Source organism: Sebastes fasciatus, chromosome 7, assembly GCF_043250625.1.
Source record: "Sebastes fasciatus isolate fSebFas1 chromosome 7, fSebFas1.pri, whole genome shotgun sequence".
NCBI classification, from domain to species: Eukaryota; Metazoa; Chordata; class Actinopteri; order Perciformes; family Sebastidae; genus Sebastes; species Sebastes fasciatus.
In genome coordinates, this window is record NC_133801.1 from 35,498,338 (window position 1) to 35,522,997 (window position 24,660).

At 43.8% G+C, this 24,660-nt stretch overlaps 1 protein-coding gene across 20 annotated transcripts in view; it reads left to right on the plus strand.

Moving 5' to 3' along the window:
* The window catches only part of robo2 (roundabout, axon guidance receptor, homolog 2 (Drosophila)), a 429,877-nt gene extending 414,036 nt beyond the window's left edge, over positions 1-15,841 (plus strand). For 14 of the 20 annotated variants that reach the window (XM_074640484.1, XM_074640483.1, XM_074640482.1 and 11 more), the window contains 7 exons: positions 153-416; positions 1,363-1,577; positions 7,542-7,724; positions 8,231-8,389; positions 8,561-8,827; positions 11,684-11,878; positions 13,277-15,841. In XM_074640484.1, coding sequence (XP_074496585.1) covers positions 153-416; positions 1,363-1,577; positions 7,542-7,724; positions 8,231-8,389; positions 8,561-8,827; positions 11,684-11,878; positions 13,277-13,278 — 1,285 coding nt within the window. In that variant the 3' untranslated portion in view covers positions 13,279-15,841. The remainder of the gene's footprint in view (positions 1-152; positions 417-1,362; positions 1,578-7,541; positions 7,725-8,230; positions 8,390-8,560; positions 8,828-11,683; positions 11,879-13,276) is intronic. The other 6 variants (XM_074640494.1, XM_074640498.1, XM_074640500.1 and 3 more) reach the window with 2 other exon arrangements.
* Positions 15,842-24,660: the final 8,819 nt, after the last annotated feature.

The window sequence follows — 24,660 nt, forward strand, 5'->3', positions numbered from 1 at the left end:
TCCGTTGTTTCATTAATGAAAACAATGAACAAAATAAACTGAAGATAATCAATAATTAAAAAAAAAGGATTATTAGTTGCAGCCCCAGATCGGACTAAAGATTGGATACACAATTTCACACATCAACAAGTAAACGTCTCTTCCTACACCAGGTATGAGAGTGACGGTTGGGGCCCGCCCATGCCCGTGCAGACCTATCTCCACCAGGGCATGGAGGATGAGCTGGAGGAGGAGGAGGAGAGGGTTCCCACCCCGCCCATCCGAGGGGTCGCCTCCTCCCCAGCTGCCGTGTCCTTTGGACAGCAGTCCACAGCCACCCTTACCCCTTCTCCTCGGGACGAGATGCAGCCCATGCTCCAGGCCCATCTGGACGAGCTGACCAGAGCATACCAACTGGACATGGCAAAACAGACATGGTAAACACTGCAGCACTAAAACGGCATTATAAAGATTTAAATCTATCTAGAAAGATATATTGTTATTGTTGATAATATATGCATTGTTGTCATTTTGAACTGCTTACTGTACATTCTGTTCTGCATGTACTGCTGCCAGGATTTATTTAGCTCCTGCAGTATTCTTCATGTCAATTGTGTGTGCAGTGGAGATAAACCCATTAATCATTTCATTTTAATGGGCCCATGCTACCACTTAGGCGACTACTGTATTTTGCTCACTCTAAGAGACACAATTTCCTACCCACGGTTGTTTACTCCCCCCACACACCCATGCAGCACATTCCATTGTTGTTGTGCTCATGAAAGTCAGATGAAGGCCATGCCTCATTCTGACGGCAATGCCAAGAGAATGAGAGACTGGCGTTCATTCATAATAGTGAAGTGTGGGGGGTGGGGGATGACAGGGAAGCCTTGTCAGGAAGGAGATGTAATGTTACCCAGTAATGACTATGTTGGTTAGAGAGCATCTCTGACAACACCAGAGGGCCAGTAATTACAACCAATTCCCACTGCAAACCGCGTCAAAGACATTGCACTCCTCAAAACAAATGCGGCTGTCAGCCGAGCGGGTTGCCACTGAGGTGACAGCCATGTGTCGACGGGCCTGGAGAGCATGCCTTTGTACCATCCGCAGCGGCAATTAGCGGGTCATTGTGTTAGCATGCAAGCAGCAACGTAGAATTAGTGGAATTGTCCAAATTTATTCATCGCTTCACATATGAAAGAGGTCTCTAAAATTAGTTCTACACTTCCACATGCATCCTTATTTTTCCGCCTTCCTGTGGCATAGAAACTACTGAATATTCCCTTTATTCTCTCTATATTCATCATTCCTCCATATTCCTTGATTATATACTGTATGTGGATTCCAGTAGAGTAATGTGCTGTTTCTTTCTCTTCACAGGCACATGCAGGTGGGCTCTCTTCCTCCACAGGCTCCCGCTCCTCCAGTGGGCTACGTGTCGAGCACAATGGTTTCTGACCTCGACACTGACCTGCCTGATGAGGATGAGGAGGAGGAGGAAGAAGAGGAGGATGAAGGCTATGGAGCCAGGCATCCCCGCGGCATTGAGCACACACCAGGGTCTAGCATGGACAACCTGGACAGCTCTTTAACAGGTAAGGCTGATTCTAAATTGTGACTATTGGGGCGCTTCTTTGTTTTTGTAACGTGTTTGTTAACCATATTGTAATGTATTTTAATACAGTATTTTTCATGCTATACATACAGTATGTATACTAGGGCTGTCAAACGATTAAAATATTTAATTGCATGATTGTCCATAGTTAATCATGATTAATCACAAATTAATCTCACATTTTTTATCTGTTCACAATGTAGCTTAAAGGGAGATTTGTCAAGTATTTACGGTAATACTCTTATCAACATGGGAGTGGACATATATGCTGCTTTATGCAAATGTATGAATATATTTATTACTGGAAATCAATTAACAATCAAAGCAATGACAAAATTGTCCAGAAACCCTCATGGATTCAAAGCATTTGATTATCTAGTTTCATATGATACCAGTATCTTCATTCTAGGGCTTAAAATTGAACATGCTACAACCTCCGAAAGATCGATATCGTTAAAGAAATTAGTGGCGTTCAAACGAATTTGCGTTAACGGGTCATTATGGCGTTAACTCTGACAGCCCTAATGTATACATTTATACAATTAAGTTGTATTATTATTTTTGTTCAAATCAAAATGATTACGTTCTCATGACTCTGAATGGGAAAACATTTGATTCCCATTGTTGCTCCGTCTTGTCTCACAGTGAATGGATTGTTGCTCCCGACATGTTCTCCATCAGTCTGCTATGAGTTCATTTTTATGTGAACATGCTTACCGAGTGTCCCTCAATCAAGTTTTTTAAGCACTTTTGGCAGACTCCGGGGAATTCTAATTATCATTTCCAAAAAAAGAGATAAGAAAGTCCATGAATTTTAAACAGGATTGTGAGAGGGAAATTAAGAGGAGGGAGATGCAAGGCGAGAAGGGGAGAGCGACTGTGATTTAACAGCGCCACCCATATCTTTGAAATAAATTTCACGTGCGGCACATTCCACTGCAGACTGGAGACACCATTTCCATTTTTACAACTCACTGAAAACTTTTACAGCCGTCTGTCGGGGGACATGTGAAGGGCGTGACATTGCAGCAGCGGAGCTGGGTGCTGGACTGCTGCTCTCATACTGACCAGGCCACGCTGTCCATCTGTACACTGGAGGGATATATTTCTGAAAAATATGTGAACTATAGGGGACAAGTTGTGATACTTGATGCTGGTGTAGTGTAACTGTCTATCAGGTCTTCCAATGAAGTCTGTGAATACTAAAAAATAAAATCCATATTGGGCAATTTATGGGTGGAAAGAAACGGGGTGCTGGACTGATCCTCTCATACTGACTAGAACACACTATCCCATACTTGCCAACCTTGAGACCTTAACAATAGGGAGAATTTCCCCCTCTGGAGTAAAACTTGTGTGAATCTCTAACATGAACTAATATTCATCAGTTTTCAGTTTTTTTTGCGCCAGTTTGAGTATTTCTTTCAGTTATCTCTCTCCATTTCTCTCTCTGTCTCTCACCCACTGAACGCCCTTTCAGACACAATGCAACAACGGCACCACTGCGCTCTAAACCCCGTTATTTCTAACGACTTGTGCCACGCCACGACGGCTTTTCGCTACGTCGAGCAAAGCTCAACTTTGGGCCCTGCGCGCTGTGATGTGCGCTGATCCCAGCGGCGAGCGCAGCTCACTCGTGAGCTCAAACTGCGCTGTGTGGTGAGCATAGACTGCTCTCTTTCACCGGGAAACGACATTTGCTGTAGCTCCATTGTCGTTAGCTTATCGATGTGGTACAGTGCCAGAAACAGGTTAAGATAACGAATAAGACAAAAAGTGTGAAAATTTGCCATAAATTAGGAGAAATACGGGAGAATTGAGACTCCCGTTTTTCATTGCCCTCTCCTGGGTTCCTCCTGGGAAAATTGGGAGGATTGGCAAGTATGCACTACCCATCTGAAGACTGGAGGGATATAGTTCTGAAACATGTGTGCACTATAGGGACAAGTTGTGATATTTGATGCTGGTGTAGTGTAACTGTCTATCAGGTCTTCCAGTGAAGTCTGTGAATACTAAAAAATAAAATCCATATTGGGGAATTTATGGGTGGAAGAAAATGGGAAGCGAGCAGAAAGTATGTGAAGGTAGAGGAGCTGAGCCAGTGGAGAGAGAGAAAGCATGAGAATAAGAGGGTTGACAGCACTGCTTGTTGGTCTACCCTGTCAGTGGCAGCCCTAAACAGTAGTTTTCCATGGGATGATGGAACAGTGGTTTTGGTTACGCTGACACATGCTACTGCTGATGTATTTAGAGGAATATAAAGCAGCAACCGGGCCCTAATCTACTGCATCTCTCCTCCACTGTATTACTCTGAAGACAGCACTATTTCTTCTTATCTCTCTGCAAGTCTGCCTCGCGCCCCATCGTTTTACAACACAGACGTGGTGCCGGTTCCAGGGTTAGCGGGAGGAAGAGAGGGAGGATAGGGGGAAATCGCTGAGATTTATTGCGGCCACCATTTTGAGGGTGCACAAATAGGGGAGGGAGTGAGATTCCTGTCGAGCCTCGCCTGATAGATTTGTCATTGTTTTAATAATATGGAAATAGGTCTGTTTTCATAATGTTAATACCAAAGGCCAGTAAATCAAACATTTTCACTGATGCTGCTCCAGAAAACAAAGCGAGCCTTCTCCTCTGGGGCTGTTTTTCTCCAGCAGATTGTCTGCACCATCCTTCCAGTGTGTTATTCCATTCTTTCAGATAATACCACACATTTCTTTAGCGGATAATTGTAAATCCTGATGCTGTGGTGGGTATTGCAGAGCCATGTCTTGCTTGAGCCAGAGAGATGAAGTGAACACATACCTGGCTTTGTGCGTAGGCGTTGTAGGTCGTGTAAAGGCGAGATGTGGTAGCGGCGAGTGAAGCTGTTGCGCCTACTGTTCTGGGCGATTACTCTCCCATAAAGCCCTGCCAGGTTTGTGAGGAGCAGGGTCACGTCTCCTGGCGGCAGGCAGAGACGCCTGCCCGTCAGGGGGAATGATTTTCCTCCTTAACGACATGCAGATTAGGGTTTCCGTCAGTATAAATCAGTTTTAGTGGCAGGAGGGACCTGGGCTGGGTTTTACTGCCCACCAACCATCTCCCGTTTACTGGCATTTCTCTAACAGCGCGTGGAGCACGGGAGGTGGCGGCCAGTGGTTTTTAGAGTGCACGGCTCGGCCCATTGCTCTGGTTCAAGACACGATAAAATGACGGACCCGTAGTGCAAACCTTTGTCTGGAGCTGCGGAGAAAAAAATCCCACATTTCTGGGGCAAAAGAAGAAAACCTGATTGATTTTTTATCAAATTATGTGACAATGATCACAGTTTGATTGGACAGCTATTTCTGAGAATAGAAGTGCTTCAGAGATCCAGCAGTAGAAAGTGGCAGTTAGTGCAACTGAAAAGTCATTCTGTGATGTGATTTGCTGAGGCAGTGTTCCTTCGCCGAGCCGGAGGAGTTGGAAGCTTCGGTGCTTTGGCTGGCACTGCCTATACTTCAATATCTGCTCTATTCTTTGTGGGAGGATTGAACCCAGTGGAATTGCTGTCTTTCTCTCTCAGAAAAAAAACCTCTCAGAAAAGAATTTCAAAGAAAATAGATGGAGGGCTCGCAGTAGTTACTGCCTAGGATTTCAGTTAACGCTGCAAAAATGGGTTGTGTAAGGCACTCGCTACAGCACCTTATGCAAGCTTATATTTTATAGACGTTTCCATTAATCTGAGAGCGTTTCACTGCAATAGGAGTGAAAATCTGTTGCAACTTCAGCCGTCAAAGGTGCAATTCCCTGAAGCCACATCCAGTGACCGAGTAACCACCTCTCTGAGACATATGGTTTCAGATGCAGAGACTCACAGATGGGGAAGTTGGAAAACTCTTTGAAGGATAAATAACCCACAATCATATTACCAAGTCTTATTTGAAATGTGTCATATTGTATTGCACCATCTGTGAGACAAACGCAGCTAATATACAGTATTTGTATGTTCATGTGAATCTCTGAACTCTGCCAACCGCCCTGGCCACGATTACGCCCCCTTTTGTATCACGCTGACCTTTTAATAAATCCTGCTGCTAACTTTTTTGTTCCCGTCGCTATCTCTACAACCTTTACCCCCACATCTCCCCGGTTCTCTGTTCCAGCAGTCTGTTCGATCGCATCACTACTGTGTTCTGCCTGTGTGAGGGAGAGATAGAGCGTGTGTGAGCAGAGCACTTGGTTTCGTGCCACTTGAGCGAAGTCTGCCAAACCAGTCCCACTGAAAGCTGTCACATTAGCCGACTGTTCTCCGTGTTTTCGCTTGCCAGAGTGGCGTATTTTTTATTGGCAGGCTCATACTTTTATATTTAAAGTGCTGGCCTAGCTTTTTATGTGAAGAAAAAAAAAGCAAAGCATGAAGAAATACTTACAGTAGCACAGATGTATAAGCCAAAAGTCTTACAATATCTTCCTTATGCACACGCTTTCAATCCTGTTAAATACTCAATTATGTTTGTTAAGTAGGGTATTGATTTATTTTCCCATCTTTTAATCATCTTCAAAGTTTTAGTAGAAGTGTCAGTTAGAACTTCAGTAGCTATAAGTGTGATACCTTGATTTTATGTTAAAATTAGGGCTGTCGATCGATTCAAATATTTCATCGCGATTAAACACATGATTAGTCACGATTAATCAAAAATGAATCGCACATTTTTATATCTGTTCAAAATGTACCTTAAAGGGAGATTTGTCAAGTATTTAATACTATTATCAGCTGGACAAATCTGCTGTTTTATGCAAATGTATGCATATATTTATTATTGTAAATCAATGAACAACACAAAACAATGACAGATATTGATCCAGAAACCCTCACAGGTACTGCATTTAGCATAAAACATATGCTCAAATCATAACATGTCAAACTGCAGCCCAACAGGCAACAACAGCTGTCAGTGTGCTGACTTGACTATGACTTCCCCCAAACTGCATGTGATTATCATAAAGTGGGCATGTCTGTAAAGGGGAGACTCGTGGGTACCTATAGAACCCATTTACATTCACATATCTTGAGGTCAGAGGTCAAGGGACCCCTTTGGAAATGGCCATGCCAGTTTTTCCTTGCCTAAATTTTGCGTAAGTTTGGAGTGTTATTTAACTTCCTTCGTGAAAAGCTAGTATGACATGGTTACCAATGGATTCATCAGGTGTTCTAGTTTCATATGATACCAGTATCTTCACTCTAGCTTTAAAACTGAGCCCGCTGCGACCTAAAAATCGCAAGTTGCGTTAATGCGTTAAAGAAATTAGTGGCGTTAAAATGAATTTGTGCCCTAGTTAAAGCTCTAGTTAAAATTCTCTCTTTTCTTAAAAGTATACTGTAACACCCTTTAGACGGTGGTGGCTGTGCATTTTTAAAGAGGAATAAAGAAAAGTGTACGTGCATACCACCAGGTGTTTGATTCAATGCACTGTGTTGTGAGATGCTTCATCTGTGTCACCTAAGGTGGTTTTGTAGCCAACTCTGCTCCGCACAGGTGCACTCATTGTTCTTCATCAAAAGAAGAGCAACATTAGTTGATGCCAATCCTGCTGTTCCACTGTGCACATTCTGCTGGGTGTTTGTGTGCACCTTCATATGTGTGTGTATGCATGTGTTTGTAGTAGATGAAAGAAGACAGGTCCGAACAGAACGACTATACAAAAGCACTCACCTGCAAGAGCAGAAATGCCCTGCGGCAAATACGAAACCATTTAAGTGTAGGAGGTTAATATTACCTCTGTTTTATAAGATCACTCAAATCAGTTCATCTATCTAAATGAGGAATCACAGCACAGGTGTTCAGAATGTCAGATCATATATCCATAAAGGTTATGAAAGTGTGCAGTTGAATTTGAGTGTTTTTGAAGTAGAAAGAAAATATTCATTCACTCACACACACACACACACACATTTGCTGAATCCTGCGGTGTTCCACAGGCTCCATGGTGAATGGGTGGGGCTCAGCCTCGGAGGATGACCGTAATTTCTCCAGCCATAGGTCCAGTTTGGGTAGTTCGTCCGATGGCTCCATCTTTACCCACTGCAGCTTTGCCCAGGCCCTTGTGGCCGCTGCAGACAAGGCAGGCTACCGCCTGGAGGGCACTAGCCTCAGCAAGAGAGGTTGGTGTGTGGAGACTAGCTACACACTGCTTGACTGGAACTTCTACCAGTGGCAGATGATTTGTTCCTTTCTGCTCTGATTCTTCGTCCTGGCTGATGTTTTCGCCCATAATGTTGGCTTAATGTTGGGTTTTCCTCTCTTGCTGCTTGTGGACGCTGTGTCCAGGTTGTGCATGGCACCTGTTGTACATGGCTGGACTGCAGATATCTCCCTATCCTCAACTTTAACTCCTATATGGCTCATCTGGCTTTTGCACTCTGGCTTTCTTTGGTTAAATGAGTAATAACTGGGTAATATGTTATTCTCAGTTACAACCGTTTACAGGCTTCTACCAGGGTGCTTTCTCCTCTAATGAAAACCTTTACCTTTGTTTTCTAATAGGTTTTTGAATCTTGATTGATAACCTCTACCTTTCTTGATGACAGGCTCAGCTCCACTGTCTAGGCGTTAGCTCCTTAATGCCTTTATTAACCAGCTGACTTGTGGTCCTGTATCCCTCTTGCAGGTAAAGGCTTGTCCCACAGGCCCCGGCCCAGCAGTCCATTCTCAACAGATGGCAGCACAGTCGGCACACACAGCTTGGGCCACCAGAGGGCCACCAGGCCCACACGCAAACCCCGAAGCCAGGGCACAGCACCCCACCGGAGAGATGCTGCTGCAGATGGTGAGGCAGTGGCTGAAAACACATTTATAATAGTTTCTGTAGAAAGTTCCCTAAAACATCTGTTGTTGTTTTATAAACTAGAAGGAGTTTTATTAATATTATATTGGATGGAAAAATGTCTGACTTTATGTCTTCAGTTGATTGATTGTGTGGTCTTCCTCTTTGGCACAGACCTACCTCCTCCACCTGAGCCTCCTCCCTCACAGGGACAGGGCCGTATCCAGGGGGCCCGCAGCGTAACCAGCATGGTGCCCCCTACAGAAAGGAATGCTTCATCTCTGGAGCGCCCGCCTCTGCCAGGACCTCTGTCTGGGCCGGAGGACATGAAGAGCTCCATTGACAGACAGACGCGCACTTCCCTGGAACATCATCGCCAGGCTCAGGACAGGCTGGGCTCCATGGACCGAGCTGATGATGGGCGCAGGGAACACAAAACAGGTACAGTTGAAACAAGACTGAAGTCTTCTGCCATGCAAGCGGGCAAAGAGCCCTGTAAAGTTATTACTGTTAGAATCTTAACATGTCAACAAGTTAACATGCTTGCAATTGCAATCTGTTCATGTTTACCATGCTATATCAACATGTAAACGTTAGCATGTTATCATGCTATTTTAGCAATTTAAGATTTTAAAAATGATACGACCAAAAAACTCGCAGTGTTCTTCCGATCCACGTACTTCCAGAAGTACACTTCAATGTAGTGCACAGTGTGCACTCTGTACTTACTTTCAGCGGGGTAGGGTCGTCTCAAATGGAATACTCTGCGGCGCACTTACCGGAAATGACGATCGCAACATTTGACCGCGGCTCGCTACCCGCCAAAATGTCTTCTTCTTCTTCGGGGTTTTACGGCAGCTGGCATCCTTTGTGTTGCACTGCTGCCTCCCTCAGGATTTACCCGTCCACTACCCGCCAAAATATCTGCCTGATTTGTTGATCAAGAAAACACAGAAAATTAAAGCAAAGTGGAAATTACGTTTCCAACGTCATCGCCAACGCCTACGATGTGTCCTCCTGTTGGCTGAAAATGCACCGGTATGGTTAAGTATTGTATTGTTTTATTCTGTCATCTACGTAGCCCATAGACATCTATAAGGTACGTTGTTCAGCACCACAAAAGCTCCCGCATCATCTGCCGCCATTTTCACCTGTTTGAATAGTGGCCGTGGTCCCGCCCCTTCCGCTACGTAACCAAGACGGCGACATTTGAGTGTGAAAAGTGTCCAGCGTTCCACACTCATTGATTTGACCGTTTTGAGTTCAACATCCGGGTACTTCCAGTGCACTGCATTTTGACATACTTCACAGTGTGAACGCACTTAAGCACTCAAAATAGTAAGTGTAAGTACGGAAGTACGTGGATTGGAACACACTGCCAGCCCAGTGTTGCCAACTGTTTTCCATTAAAAGAAGCTAGCAGCATTAGCTCCAAAAGGTCGCCAAGTCTGCAACACTGACAGTCCGTCCCTTCAGGCCTCCCTCTAAAGCCACTCCCCCAAAATGATCTTTTTTTTTTTTATTATTTTAGCCTTTAGCTAATGTTAGTTTAGCTTGATACGGCATCTTTGTTTAGCTGTATGTCTATCCTGTACATTTGCCCCTGTCATTTATTATAGTGACAGCTAATTTAGCTGTAATTTCTTACATGTGTCAACAAACTTGGCCAATAAAGTTGATTCTGATTCTGATTTATGCTAAGCTAAGCAATTACCCAACATGTTTCTTTCTATTGCCTAAATAAACCTGCCACAGATCCTAGATTTTTTTCCCCTTTTCTTTTGGTCAGAGCATTTGATTTATTGATTGCTGTCAGAATGTTATGAGAATTTCAACACATATAATAAATAATCTTTGAAGAACATTACCAACCCTAGCTTTAAACTCAAAATCAGTTGAGGCTGACAGTAATTTGGTGATTAGGTTTTAAAGTACGGTATGTTTCCATGAACAAAAGTATTGGACAGCTGGAAAATTTGTCCTGCTTGAGGTAGAAGATGAAAAGTCCAAACTTATTCAGATTCGTTCTTTGGCAATCCATCAGACTGAGACAATGTGATCTACTGTAGGACAGACTATGGCTAGCAGCATGGCCCTAGTTACAAGAAGTTCAGGGAAGCCAGTCACATATCTTTTTAGAGTACTGCACTCTCTGCTTTACATAAGCACCTATCCTATTCATTTTTAAAAATGAAAACATGATGTGTAATACATACACGTTCTGCACCAGTTCCAAACCAAACAAAATCCATCAACTTGTTTTGCTTACTTCCAACGATTAATTACTAAGGAAATAAAACATCTAGGCTTACCATTCTAAACCAGTGGACATTGTCCTGTTACCGATACAGTAGTTTGTTGCGTTATAGCAAGAAAACAACAAGAACACAGGCGTTTTGCTGCTGCTGTGGTTTGACAGTGAGGGATTCTTGTGTTGAAGTTAGCTTCCATGCTGCGTTGCGACTGGGCTCCCATGAACAGATTGTGCTGTCTGCCACTCGCTCTGGTTTCCAGAATGCCCCCCTCGGCCCCCCCAATGCCCCTGTAACTGTTGCCAATATCATCCTGCTCGGCTCCAACTAAGGCAGGAGGCCCCAGCAACTGAAATGCACTCTAATCGCTTCGGCTTTCTTTTCTCACACAAACAGCAGCCACTCTACACACCCCATCTGTGTGCGTCCGTGTCCATGTGTATGTGCGTGCGTGCGTGCACGTTTGTGACCATTAGAGCTCTCCATGCTGTGCGCCCTGCCCTCTTTGTGCCAGGACGTTCTCAGACAGTTAATCTGAGACTGTGAGACAAAGACAGGTGCCACAATCAGCATCTTTACAAAAACCCCATAGGTGAATTCCCATATGTGTCAGAGTGCTGACTGATTCACAGTAGAACCCACTGAGGTCGGGGCAGACTCTATTACAGTCATTAGCGGAGCGGTAGGGAGCAGTTTGATGAGATTTCACGCAATGACGGAGACTGCTGAGGGTCAATGTTATGCTGCCCTGCAGCAGGGGTTGTCACAGCAGCCAGCGGTCCTTCTCTTATTGTATTTACCCTCTCATAAGGCTGGTAGCTGCAAGGCCATGTGTGAGGCTGAGAGTCCTCTCTGTGGCACGCCCTGGCATCGCCTGTTGGCACCGCCACTCTGCAGATGTCAGAAGGAGGGGAGGGGGGGTTGCAAAGTGCTCTTTGTCTCCATGCATCAGATGTTAGATGTGCTTCACTGCAACAAAAAAGTCACGTGTCTACTTTTCAAACTTTTATTATAAGCCTTTCTTTCGATCGCTCTGTGTTTTCAGAGGACGGGTGCCTGCCATACAACAAACCGTGCTTTCCCTCCCCCGGTGGCCACAGCTCCTCTGGCACAGCCTCCTCTAAGGGCTCGACAGGGCCACGCAAGGCCGAGGGGCCACGACAGCCACAGCAGTGGACCGCCACAGAGCACGCTGAATTTCTGGGGACCAATGGACAGGGGCAGTACTCGGGAGAGTTATGTGAGTCATTCCGTATTTTACAGCAGTGTTTTGCGATATACGCTCTGCACGTATAGTTAAAATAGTCCCAACAGTCCCAACTATTCGGACCATAATTGCCTCATAACTTCACTGTGACAACAAAACTCTGGGAGGTCAATGCACCCGGCTGTTGTTCTGTTTGTGTATGGATTAAACAAACACGTTAATTAGTGAGCTTTAGAGGTGTTAATAGGAGTCGATTTTTCACTTTAGAGAGAGAGCAAAGATTCAGCAACTGGATTGCCAATTTCTCTCAAATTTGTTCAGAATGTGTGAATAGGATTGTGGGTGTTTTAGCAGAGCAGAGGAGACATCCTTCAAAATCCCCCTGAAAGAACGACCCAGTCCTCGGTAGAATTGGAAATATCTTCGACATTGGAATAGTCTTTGGGCGGGATTCGATCATGTAGCATCCTTGAAATTCAGCTGTTGAAGGATCCTCCCTTGACTTTGAGAAACACCCAGTATCTTTGTTAAGCTGTATGTGTATCCTGTACATTATCCCCCTGCACTGTTGTTTAGTATAGGGATGCCCCGATACCACTTTTTTTCAGACTGAGTACAAGTATAAGTACTTACATTTGGGTACTCGCCGATACCGAGTACCGATACGAGTACTTCTCTGTGCCAAAAGACCCTCGTTAACAGCCAGCTGGAGGGTGTGAGCGACACACGGCAGGCTGGGGAGTCCCGCCTACGAGGCGGTTTGCGCCACCGGGTCTAGGTCGGCTTGGAAAGGCTCGGGGCGAAGGTGGCTCGCGGTCGCAGCTTTACAGCGCTCCCCGCCCGGACCTCGCCACACCGTGGCTCACTGCGCCCTCTCTCCCCACCGGGGACGGCCTCCTGCTCACGGTGCGACTGTTGACCGGGGCGGACTGTTTTCAATGAGCCCCAACCGCGTTGTGCCGCCAGATCGGGGCTCGGCCCACGTTAAAGGCGCCAGGGGTCTGTGGCGTTGTCGGCAACCCACCCGACCCGTCTTGAAACACGGACCAAGGAGTCTAACACACGCCCTCGTCAGAGGGTGCAAGCAAAACCCCGTGGCGCAATGAAAGTGAGGGCCGGTGCGTGCCAGCTGATGTGGGATCCCGGCCCAGCGGGGTCTGGCGCACCACCGTAAAGTGGTATCGGTGCCGTTGTATCGGAGCCGTTTTGCGTGTACGAGTACATGAGCACAGTATCGGACCCGATACTGGTATCGGTATCAGTTCATCCCTAGTTTAGTATATTGACAGCTAAGGGGCGCTGGAGTTAAATTCCTTGCATGGGTCAGCAAACTACTTATGCTAAGCTAAGCAACTAACCAAAATGTTAATTTCTATTTCCTAAATAAACCTGCCATCTCAATTTTAATACATTTTTCCTTCCCTCCCACAGAGTGATCCGTCTGGGATGTGAACTGGAGAAAACCCGGTCTGTCCTCGAAAGAACGACGCCCTACTTGTTGGGGCAACGAACTTTGTCCTCACCTGTGTGTTCTCAGAGGGAGGGAGTGCAGCAGAGGGCACTACAGAGAAAAGCAGTGTCACAGAACTGTAAATGTGATGTATAGACACAGACATACTGTACATCTCACTATGTTTTCGTCCTCGAGAAAATATTTTCCACCTCCTACCTTACTGTAATTTTCTTTTTGTTAGAAAAAGGCAAGTAAAAAAAAAAAATGAAAACATCTAAACGAGAACAAATTTTCTGGTAACTGCCCTTGGGGGGGAAACGGGAATTTTGTTTCCTGTAAATATATTCTTTGACTTGTTGTTGCATTGCTATGCAAGCCGAATTCAGTTTGAGCTTTTGATTTCCATATACAGGAACCGTTGGTTTTATCTGGTTATTTGTATTATATGTGAATTGAGTGGCTGTTGTGCCATAAAATAATTGTTTTATAATCCATTGTTTGTTAATAGTTACCATTAATTATTATCATTATTATTATTAATTATTGTTTTTGCACTGCAACTTTTGGTGATAAGCACAAAAACATAGCTCCTGCTGACATGAAGAACCGGAAGAATATGTGAAGAGGAGTTTCTGTACTGTAAAGTAAAGAGAAGAAAATTATATACTAATGTACAGAGAGATATTAAAGAGTACAGCTTTGCTCACAGACAGCGACAAATAATAAGGCACCCATTTCCATAGTTGAGACTAATCGGGTGGCAGACACACAAGGTTCCCGAGGCTCTGAAGGGCAGATGTGAGGCTGGGAGAGTTGTACACAGAGGATACTGCATTACTGTAGGTGATTATTTAATTCCTGATTAACTGTCCTAAAACTATGGTTTGTTATAAGAAACATTTAGTGGTCAATGTTTGGGCATTTATTTTTTATTTTTATACAAGGGTCTCCAAGAATTTCAAGTTTTGTTTTTATGATTTACTGCCTAAACACTGAGTTTACACTCCTCATTCTGTATAACAGCACACTAACCAGCCAAATCTGTCCACATGCTGTACTTCAGTCATAGCACTTAAGAGAGGCAGATTAATGATTCCTCTATAGCCTTAATAGGTGAGCAAACATCACAAAGGAGTATTTCTTGGGATTAGTAGCAATGATACTCCCACATCTGCCTAAAATACCAGTGGAGCAACATCATTTGTTTACATTTTTTTTTAATTTTATGTCTTTAGTTCCATCATTTTTAATATTGTTTGCTTTTTAGAGCACTTACGTTTTATGTTTGTTACCTCCGCCAAGGCCAAAGGCCTAGGAAGGAGGTTATGTTTTCACCGGCGTTGGTTTGTGGTTTGTTGGTTTGTCCGTTTGGAGGATTACTCCAAAAGTCCACGATGGATTTTAATGACATTTTTTGGAGGGGTGGGATGTGGCACAATGAGCAATCCATTCGATTTTGGTGGCGGGGGGGGGGGGGGGGGGCAGCGACGTACAAAACCTGCCTTGGCGGAGGTCTGCACTTCTAGTTACAGTATATTATTTGTGGTACAGTATCATCCGAGAAAACAACACCTGTTCGCTCCAGCTAAGTGCTGTTCAAATGAATCTATTAGTTGCTCTAAAGGTTGGTGCCTCAGTTGCCAATACACTATGATCAGCACAGCCTTGTGTCAGAAGATATGGTGTGTGTACGATTTACAATGTAGCTTTGACATGAGGTGACAATGGAGAAAAGCCTTGTATGTTAACTAGCAGGTCCCACTGCCTCCATGTCTACAGCCACAGTGTGGAGCAGAACACTTTCTGTCTGCCCGACCGCCACAAAACACACACGTATCATCTGCCGCTTCCGACTTCTCAGCCTCTGAATCTCCAATTTTTTGTCTTTTTCAAACTTTTTATCGGTTTATCTGTCCTTTTTTTAATGAAGAGCTTGTTTCTTTGTATGCCTTTTATGGACTCCAAAACGCTGCTTACAAACAATGTTTTCAATATTAATGTTCAGGATTTTTGTGGTTCAATGACTGTTTGTTTTGTCCTTTTTTTGTACTGCTAATGTTGATAAAAAGGGGGGGTGGAAACTAAAGGCCGTCAGATGCTGTTGTACTGTTGTCGTCATGCCATCGTCATTTTCTATCATCCACCCAGTGGCCAGTGTTCTGGAAATGAGGTGCAAAGAGTATCTCAGGTTATTTTACATTCTGGTGGTGTTTATGTATGTGTATATATGTGTATATATCCATACGCATCTCCACTTGATTACGCCATTCCATTTGCATTGACAAAAATATCCCTCTCATGTCCGATCCTGTCGTCCCCTCTTTTCTTTTTCTGCTGTGGATTTTGATTCTGAGTATAATGTGCTGGTTCATCCACCTTAAGACAAGATGTCAGTAAAAGAACATACCAAAATTAAGATTGATATTTCTAATGTCTAATGCGTTTTAGTGTCTCTTTAATACTCATTGTTTTTCTTTTAAATCACAGTGTCGTTTTGTATTTATTAAAATGATAATAAAGGTATATTGTGAAATATGCATAAAGATTGGTGGAATATAAAATGTGTTTTTCGTTCCTTGTAAAGTTTGCTGTCAGAGCCGAGCAGCGAGGCCATAAGGAGATGATAGGCACACTGTGCTCACAGCACGGTGAGACGCCGGGTCAGTAGTCGTCTGAGTCACTCTTCGTCTTGCATGTTCACCGCACTGCTCCTCTCATGTCAAAACGAAAGCGACTTAAAACCTTTTTCGAAACACAAGGAGCAGAAACAGCTCACAATTTGCTTGTCAAGACAATAGAGAAAATATCTTTTTGGAAGGATGAAAGTGCTTTGGCTTTCCCTCTCTTTTGTTCATTTTCTCAATATTGTTGGTTCTTTGTAGCCTATCTGTGTGTTGCCTTTTTGCTATAAAAAGAGGATTAAAAATGATGACAAAAAGAGAAAGTTGTTGGGTGAAGTCTTTCTGTACAGTACGGGGTGAGGTGACACTCCGATCCAATGCCATTTCTACAGTACAGTACATTCTGCTTTTTATTTTCCTTTCTGTAAACCACCTTCTGTATTCACTTGCATGTCCTTGTCCAAGAAGAGAGTGGATCAAGAAAATAAACTTTTACAGTCTCATTCCCATGTCCTGTAAGATAAATCCATGTTCTTTTATTTCCTTGTACCTGGATCAATATCAAATAAAATATTTTTGAAAAATGAAATGGCCTAAAAGGATGTTTGTCTTTGATAGAAAGACTGCTTTCAGGAGGAATTGACAAGTCCAAGTTGGTTGTAAAAAGAAATAAATAAAAACGTCTTTTATTTGTCTTACATGTAGCAGTAATATTTAATAATATTCACTACTTCCTTTTATACTGCAGCTCCAAAAAAACACCCCCTCTGGTATCTTGTTAGCCTTTGAGCAGCAACGTGTGTGTAGTTATTTTGTACTGTGTGTGTGTACACGTGCACTAGAGACGTGTAGCCTACAGTGTGTGATTGCGAACGAGCTCCTGACTCAGCTGTGTCAAACCAATCCCTACCTTGATCCTTCTAGAGGAGCAGCTTCAAACACAAATACAAATCTGCTAAATCACTGAGACAGGCAGCTTGTCTTCAAGCTCTCCTACATGGAGATCACAGTCAAATAAGTTGTGAAAGAAATGCAAAACTGGATATACTGTAGGCCTATATGTAACCAGGAACTGCTTCTGGGTCAGCATCATGTGCAAATGTAAATAAATTAATTATCTTCTGTGTTTCTCCATCAAACATTTTCCATATTCATATGGAATCAGTCTTTCCATACAGCATATGTATGTGGACTGACCCCCGTGGACCAGAACACGCCACCTGTGGTGACCACAAATGTGCAATGCCAGGTTATAGTACATGGCCGTTGCTACTGTATATTGCTGAGTTGGCTGTTGAGCAGTGTACTGTGTGAGCTGGCATCAGCATTTTCCACTTAACATGTTAGAAAAATAACTGGAACTCACTGGTGGAAGCTCAGGGGGTTGCCTCAGTCTCTGCTGGTACCAGTTTCTTCAGGAAACGCTGTAGGCGTTGAGGGACACCCTAAATGGGCTGTATGGGAAGAATGGAAGGGAGTTGTTGTGACCTCTGAATCAAGATTCTGTTACTGTAATGCCTATTTCTCACCTCAAATGTTTTCTGATACATATTTTAGTGTTGAGCTATAAAATGAGAAAGTTTGTGACTCAGCCGTCATGTTGAAAACAGTCTAGCCAAAACCAAGCCCTGCCCCCGCCAGTGGCCAGAGTTTGCAAGTTTCGCGAGCAGTGATTGACAGCTGCTTAGAGACTCCTCGGCTCTGATTGTTTTTTTTTCCTTCAGCACTGTTAATTCTCGCAAATGCCATTAGAAGTACACGGAGAACATGATTTTTTCACAGATTATCTGTCTCATGCACTACTGTTTTATAAAAATAACTTTTTTGGCTGGACCACAGTGGGCCAGCCCTACAAACGCTAAAGTCTGTCACTGACTGACTGACTGAGTGATGAAGTTACAGGATTGGTCGGCCGACTGTTGGAGTTTCCTCATTGGTCGTTGCTCTTTCAAAATGAAAAGGCGGAGAACAGTTCTGTGTTTACGTTTTCTGGGGAGCATGTCAGTGATTCAATGTATCATTACATAGTGCTGTTGTTGTACATGTGCTGTTGTTCATGTTCGTTTGAGTTACGTTATGTTGTGGCTGGTGATGGTCAAAACAAGAGTCAATGCTAACAGGAGAATACACTGTTTACCATTGGCAGAGCATTTTGGCAAATTTTTCTTGGGCGCTCCCCACATAATCAGCTGTGCTGCTCATCCCACAAATGCATGATCCTTACAAGTTGGACATCATTGTGAAGGTAAATAAACAGGCTTCCCAACCATGTAAAATACAATGACAATTAGCATTGTAAAAACAGAGAAATAATCCACCAAACACAAATTTCCAAACTTTTTTTTCCGAGTTTAGTATGAATTAGTTGATCTCTGTGCTGCCCATTCATGGTCTCCAGGGGCAACAGATCATTTCTCACTTCTTGCAAGAGTTCACTTATTGGTTTATTTCTTTGTTTCCTGCAAATTGTGTTATTCCTGAATGCTGAAAATATCCCCGTCTACACTATGTGAATGTGTTTTCTGCATTGGATGAATGCTTTTGAATGTTTAAAATGGGAAAGCCTGTTGTTGTTGTTGTTGTTTGGCGATGGTGAGAACTAATTAAATTACTACTTCTGTATAGTTCTTCTGCAAGAGAAGCTAGAGGTGCTTTGTGGGTCCCAATATGGAATATGTACAGTATATGTTTAGGGTGGAGAGAGACAAATCAATGGTTAGTGTCATAAGGGTGTATAGTACAGTAGCAACCAACCACAGGTGGTGTGTCTTTTAGAGACCCCAGGTCCGGTGGGGTCAGTCCTTATGCACATGGAATATATAGGGTAGACTGATGGGTACCTCTGAAATCAACCATTTTAGTTTGGTCTTATTTACATATCTCAAGGAATGCCTTTCATTTCCGACTCATTCTTTTGTAAACGTAGACGTTTTTTAATGTCCTACATTTTGTTTTGGACATTGACAAATGATGAATGTCATTTGTCAATGACCTGTGAAACTTGATTTCCTTTGTGGTGGCATTAAGTCTAATTTCTCTCCATGATGACTGATCAAGATTTATAGGTTATCCCTTCAATCAAATGAGAGAATATGTTGGCATTAATGAATAATGACACATGTAAAGCTGACCATTGAAGCACAGTTTCAACGTTCTCCGTCGGTTCCTCATAAATGTCAGAAATTACTCATTTTAGTTTCCTGTGTTATTCTCAACTCCCCTCCATTTTAAAAACATATTTATGCAGAAAATGTGTATTCTCCCTAACCCCCGTCCTTATTTCTGAACTAAGGCTGGTATTTTGAGGTGTATTTGTGTAAAATAGTTTATTTATGTACTTGTTTATCAGAGCATTTGAACTGATGGTGCAGTGGGAGAATGTGCTCTGTAGTTGGAGAGTGCACAGCTTTTCCTTGTGCTCATGTCTGAATTTTAAAAATAGCCTCTTTTTCAGCTATGCAAACCAGCTTATTTACACTTGTTTACTTTAGTGTCAGGTTTAATTTGTTTTGGATTTGGTTATTTTGGATGCAAGATTGCACTGTTGACAGTGATGATCTTTTCTTACCTTCCTTTGCACATATACGTCCCCTGAAGTGTTTGTTATGCACATGTGCACACGTTAAATCCCTGTTAGAAACCATTATACATCATTCACATGGCCAAGAAATTCTCCGGCAGAAATCCAGATGTTAAGAGCTCTTTCTCTTAAACCCAATTACCCTAATCACGAAAGATTTTCTTACATGATGTTTAGGAAAAAGAGTTGTTCCAATAACAGTATCAGAAATGCATCCGATACTGCCCAAAATTCGGCATCAGGTAACGGCAAGTAGGCTGGTCTATGCATCGATCTGATACCATCATTTATTAACCCAGAAAAAGATCAACTTATTTAACCGGAAATCAATTCTTCTTCGCTGTTCCAAAACAGCAGCCTTCAGTGTGCTGTCGCCCTGCATGTATCATGGCAGCCACTGGCAACTACTGTTTTAGAGCAGCAAAGAAGAACTGATTGCAGGTAGTTTGTCACTTGATGATAGTAAACAACAACAGTGTGGTGCTAGTGGAGAGTGTAACGGTAACGGTAGTCAGAGTGAGGAAAATGTAGTAGTAGTAGTAGTAGTAAGTAATAATAATAATAATAATAATAGCTATATATGAAGTTCAGTGTGCTGAGGATCTCAACGCTGTTTTTTTGCAGATGATGTCCTATTGGCTTCATCGGTCTGTGACCTCCAGCACTCACACCCACACGGGATCGGTTCGCAGCCGAGTGTGAAGCGGCTGGGATGAGGATCAGCACCTCTAAATCTGAGGCCATGGTTCTCAGCAGGAAACCGATGGATTGCCTACTCCGGGTAGGGAAGGAGTCCTTACCCCAAGTGAAGGAGTTCAAGTACCTCGGGGTCTTGTTCGCGATTGAGGGGACAATGGAACGTGAGATTGGCCGGAGAATCGGAGCAGCGGGTGAGGGGGAAGGGGCGGCGGTATTCCATTCGCTTTACCGCACCGTTGTGACAAAAAGAGAGCTGAGCCGGAAGGCAAAGCTCTCGATCTACCGGTCAGTCTTCGTTCCTACTCTCACCTATGGTCATGAGGGCTGGGTCAGGACCCAAAGAACTAGAACTCGCGGGTACAAGCGGCCGAAATGGATTTCCTCAGGAGGGTGGCTGGAGTCTCCCTTAGAGATAGGGTGAGAAGCTCAGTCATCCGTGAGGTACTCGGAGTAGAGCCACTACTACTTTGTGTTGAAAGGAGCCAGCTGAGGTGGTTCGGGCATCTAGTAAAGGTGCCACCTGGGCGCCTCCCTAGAGAGGTGTTCCAGGCACGACCAGCTGGGAAGAGACCACGGGGTAAGACCCAGGACTAGGTGGAGAGATTATATCTCCACACTTACCTGGGAACGCCTCGGGATCCCCCAGTCAGAGCTGGTTAATGTGGCCCGGGAAAGGAAAGTTTGGGGTCCCCTGCTGGAGCTTTTGCCCCAGATAAGCGGTTGAAGATGAGTGAGTGAGTGATAGCTATATATTTTTTATCATGCTGGTATTGGATCGGTACTCGGTATCAGCCGATACCACAAGTTCAGGTATCGGACTCGGTATCGTGAAGGGAAAAATGGTATCGTAACATCTCTCGAAATAAATTACTACAAAAATGAGGAGTTTGGAGATAGAACCTTTTTTCTAATTGAATTGTAGGGCCATCCATCCATCACATTTAAAACATCCCCACACAGAGTCAAAGAATAATGTTGTGTGAATAACTCATTTTCATGTTATTTCTTTTTGTATGGTTGGGAGTTTTTTTTGTATTCATATTCATAGGAACGGTTCAGCAAACTATCCTGACCCTTTAAACAAACCCATCAGTGCAGACTAGGCAGGAACTGCTCCCATTTCACACCTCTTCCTCTGCCCGTGCCTGGGCCTGGGGGGGGGGGGGGACGAGTAATGACTGCTCCGCTCCTTGCCAACAAAGCAACTTTCCCCCTCCACTCCCATCTTTTATTTCCAACTGTTTACCAGTGTGCACCCTTCCACCTCTTCCTCATTTCTCACCTCCTCCACCAGAATGTGCAGCAAATATGCACTTTGCGATGATGTACCTGTTTTCTCTGCGTACTCCCAGAAGCCTTTGCTTTCATACGGCTCTGTAATTGTTGCATCAGACAGTTGGTGGAGATGGTCTGTGGAGAGAGAGCAAAAACTGGTTAGCCAGGCAGAAGGAAATAAGCTTTGCTCAGCAAATACACACTGCAGTAAGATACAAGTTATCAGAGTATGCATGTGTGTGTGCTTTGATGTGTGCACCAGTGTGTTTGTTCTGGGAGAAGGGAGCTTGCATATCTGTGTGTGTGTGTGCGTGTGCGTGCGTGCGTGCGTGCGTGCGTGCGTGCGTGCGTGCGTGCGTGCGTGCGTGCGTGCGTGCGTGCGTGCGTGTGTGTCTTGATGAAAGGAAGCATCCACTGCCTGTGCTGCAGGATTTGTCCTGCTTCTCCTCCCCTTTGTCTTTGGACTGGTGACAATGAGTGGAGGTGAGAGGGCAGCAGTACCAATGCAACACCATTCATCACACATGTCAAACAGCTAGACCAGCTGCTGGGGACAAGCGGCAAAAATTTGCATTTCATCCCTCTCCCCCTCTCTCTCTCTCTCTGTCTGTCTCAGCCTTTATCTCTCTATATATTTGCGTCATAGCTCCACATTTGATAAATGACTCCAGAAGCCACATCATTTTCCACCTGTTTGGATGAAAACATGGCGTTATTGACCAACACTTTCCATATATTGAGCATTGTGTCACAAACAGACTAGTCTGGGTACAGTTCTTCTTTAATAAGACTACTATCCCCGTACTGCTAAGTCTGTAATGACAGTGTGGGGAAACGATATTGACTGTGTTACTGCTTAAAGGGACTGTTTGTAACTTCTTACACGTATAAATCAATCCGGGTCGGTGTTCCATGCACGCTCGCGTGTGGCTACGCTGTTCAGACTCAGACTCCAACACAAACTACAGTGAAGCACCAAAACCTCTTGGTTGTATCTAGTGAAGCCCGTCTGTTAAACAGTGTTGGCCGCAGTCGGAGGACGCGGGGGAGACCGTAGCTTTGGTCTCCAGGACCGGAGTCTCTGCTGGACTCTGCTCCTCTGCTCCTCTGCCTGCTTGCCTTCACTGACACACCGCGCTCGTTCTCACTCTTTCGCTCCACTCTCACGTGCATGCTGCTCACTCCACACTGCAGAAGAGTTAGTTTAGAAATAACTGCTGCAGCTCCCCCAGACCAACAGAGGTTTCCCGTGTCTTGTGAAGTGACGGGGCTCCGCAGCGAGAAACGTTATCGTCTCGGCTATCGTCTCGTTATCGGCTGAGGCAGGAAAACCCAACACTAGGATCAGCATTGATTCATGGAGAGACCTTCGTCTGGTCAGCTAACATTACTGCCAAGCAGCTGAAATATAGAGTGATATTGTGCTTTTAGCTGACATGTGTCGCCTTACTGTGTTGAGTGATGCTCGTTCATGTCTATTTAGAGCGAGCAAGCGCGAGCCCGGCGCTGACTTTCGTTGAATTAACGGCCACAGGTGTCGCTGTCAACAAGCATTTCTGATTCTTACAAACGACTGTTTGTAAGAATCAGAAATGCTTTAATGTTGAGAATAGTATATTGTGCCAGGCCACGGTGGACAATCTCTGTCTAAATTAGGGCTCCAACTAACAATTATTTTCTTTGCTGATTAATCAGACAATTTTCTCAATTAATTAATTAACCCTTTCTATTAGAGCCAGAGCCCAAGATGACGTCTTCAAATGTTTTGTCCAGCCAACAGTCTTAAACAAAATTATTAATTTTTTTACAGTGATATTAAACTGATAAAAACAGAAAATTATCACATTGGAGAAACTAGAATCTGTGAATATTTGAAAAACTTAAAAAATTACTAAGACAATCAATCAATCAACAGAAGACTTAATTTTCTGTTGACCGATCAATTGACTAATCTTTTCAGCTCTAATCTTTTTGTACCTAAATATTCAGCTTGGGTACAGACGCTGTGCAGTCTACATCCTGCACAACACTCTCCACAAAAAGCAAATATGTACCTGTGTTGTGCCTTCAGTTTTGGGGAAGTAGCGCCCCCTCCTGGGCCTTTTCATTTCTCGTTTATTTTGACATGCACTTTGACCCGGAACTGGAAGTCGGACATTTTAGTTTCAGAATGCAGCCACATTTTCGCTAATTGGTCTCAATAACCATCTGCTGTAATCCTGCCTTTTGTTTATGCCTTCGAAAGCATCGTCTGTAAGTATTTGTTTAGCACAGACCATAGAACAGTATCTTGATTGTATTTTCGTGAAATATATTTTATAAAGCCTTATTTTGATACTTGCTAGTTTAACCACATGTGATTGTCATTTACTGTTGTTATTGATTATTATCATTACATACAGTATCATACAGTTAGAGAAGCTATGTGAAGTTTATACTGTAACATATCATTTGATTATGCATGTGCTGATTGCACTCTTTGTTTATCTCTTCAGTTTCACTCCTATTCGTACTGTATATGAGGGTGCCGCCCAATAAAGCACCAGGAGCTTGGACGCTATATCCTGACTCACGTATTCATTTGAATGGAGTTTGGCTTACTGCTGAATTGTGTACCTACGCACACACACAAGGAGAGCAGGACAGTGAAAAGACGGATACGCAGCTGGCTAAACAACACTACAGCAGCAGATCGCAGTGAGTAACAGACATCATGGACGGAAAGGACTTCCAAGGCTCTACACCAAAGGAAACACAGAGCTTACGAGATGGAGCATCGGTCAACAGTTCCCAACATTCTGTTTCGACTCGATCATCTAGATCATCAGTCAGTGCTGCAGCAGCAAGAGCAAGAGCCAAGGCAGAGGCTGCACGAGCACGTGTTGCATTTGCAGAGAGGGAGATTGCCATTAAAGTTGACAAAGCTAGACTAGAGGCTAATCTGGATGCCCTGCATCTTGAAAAGGAGGCTGCAGCTGCTATTGCCCAGGCAGAGATATTGGAGGCAGCAGCAGAGCATGAGGGTGAGGAGCTTCACAACAGGAAAAGCCACCCAATAACAGTACAAGGCACACATGAACGTGTGAGTGACTATGTCAGGGACCAAGCCACACGTATTAGCCAGCAGTCTGAGTCAGCTTTAAACTTACCACATGAGCAACAATCGAAGCAACCCATTAGGCTTACA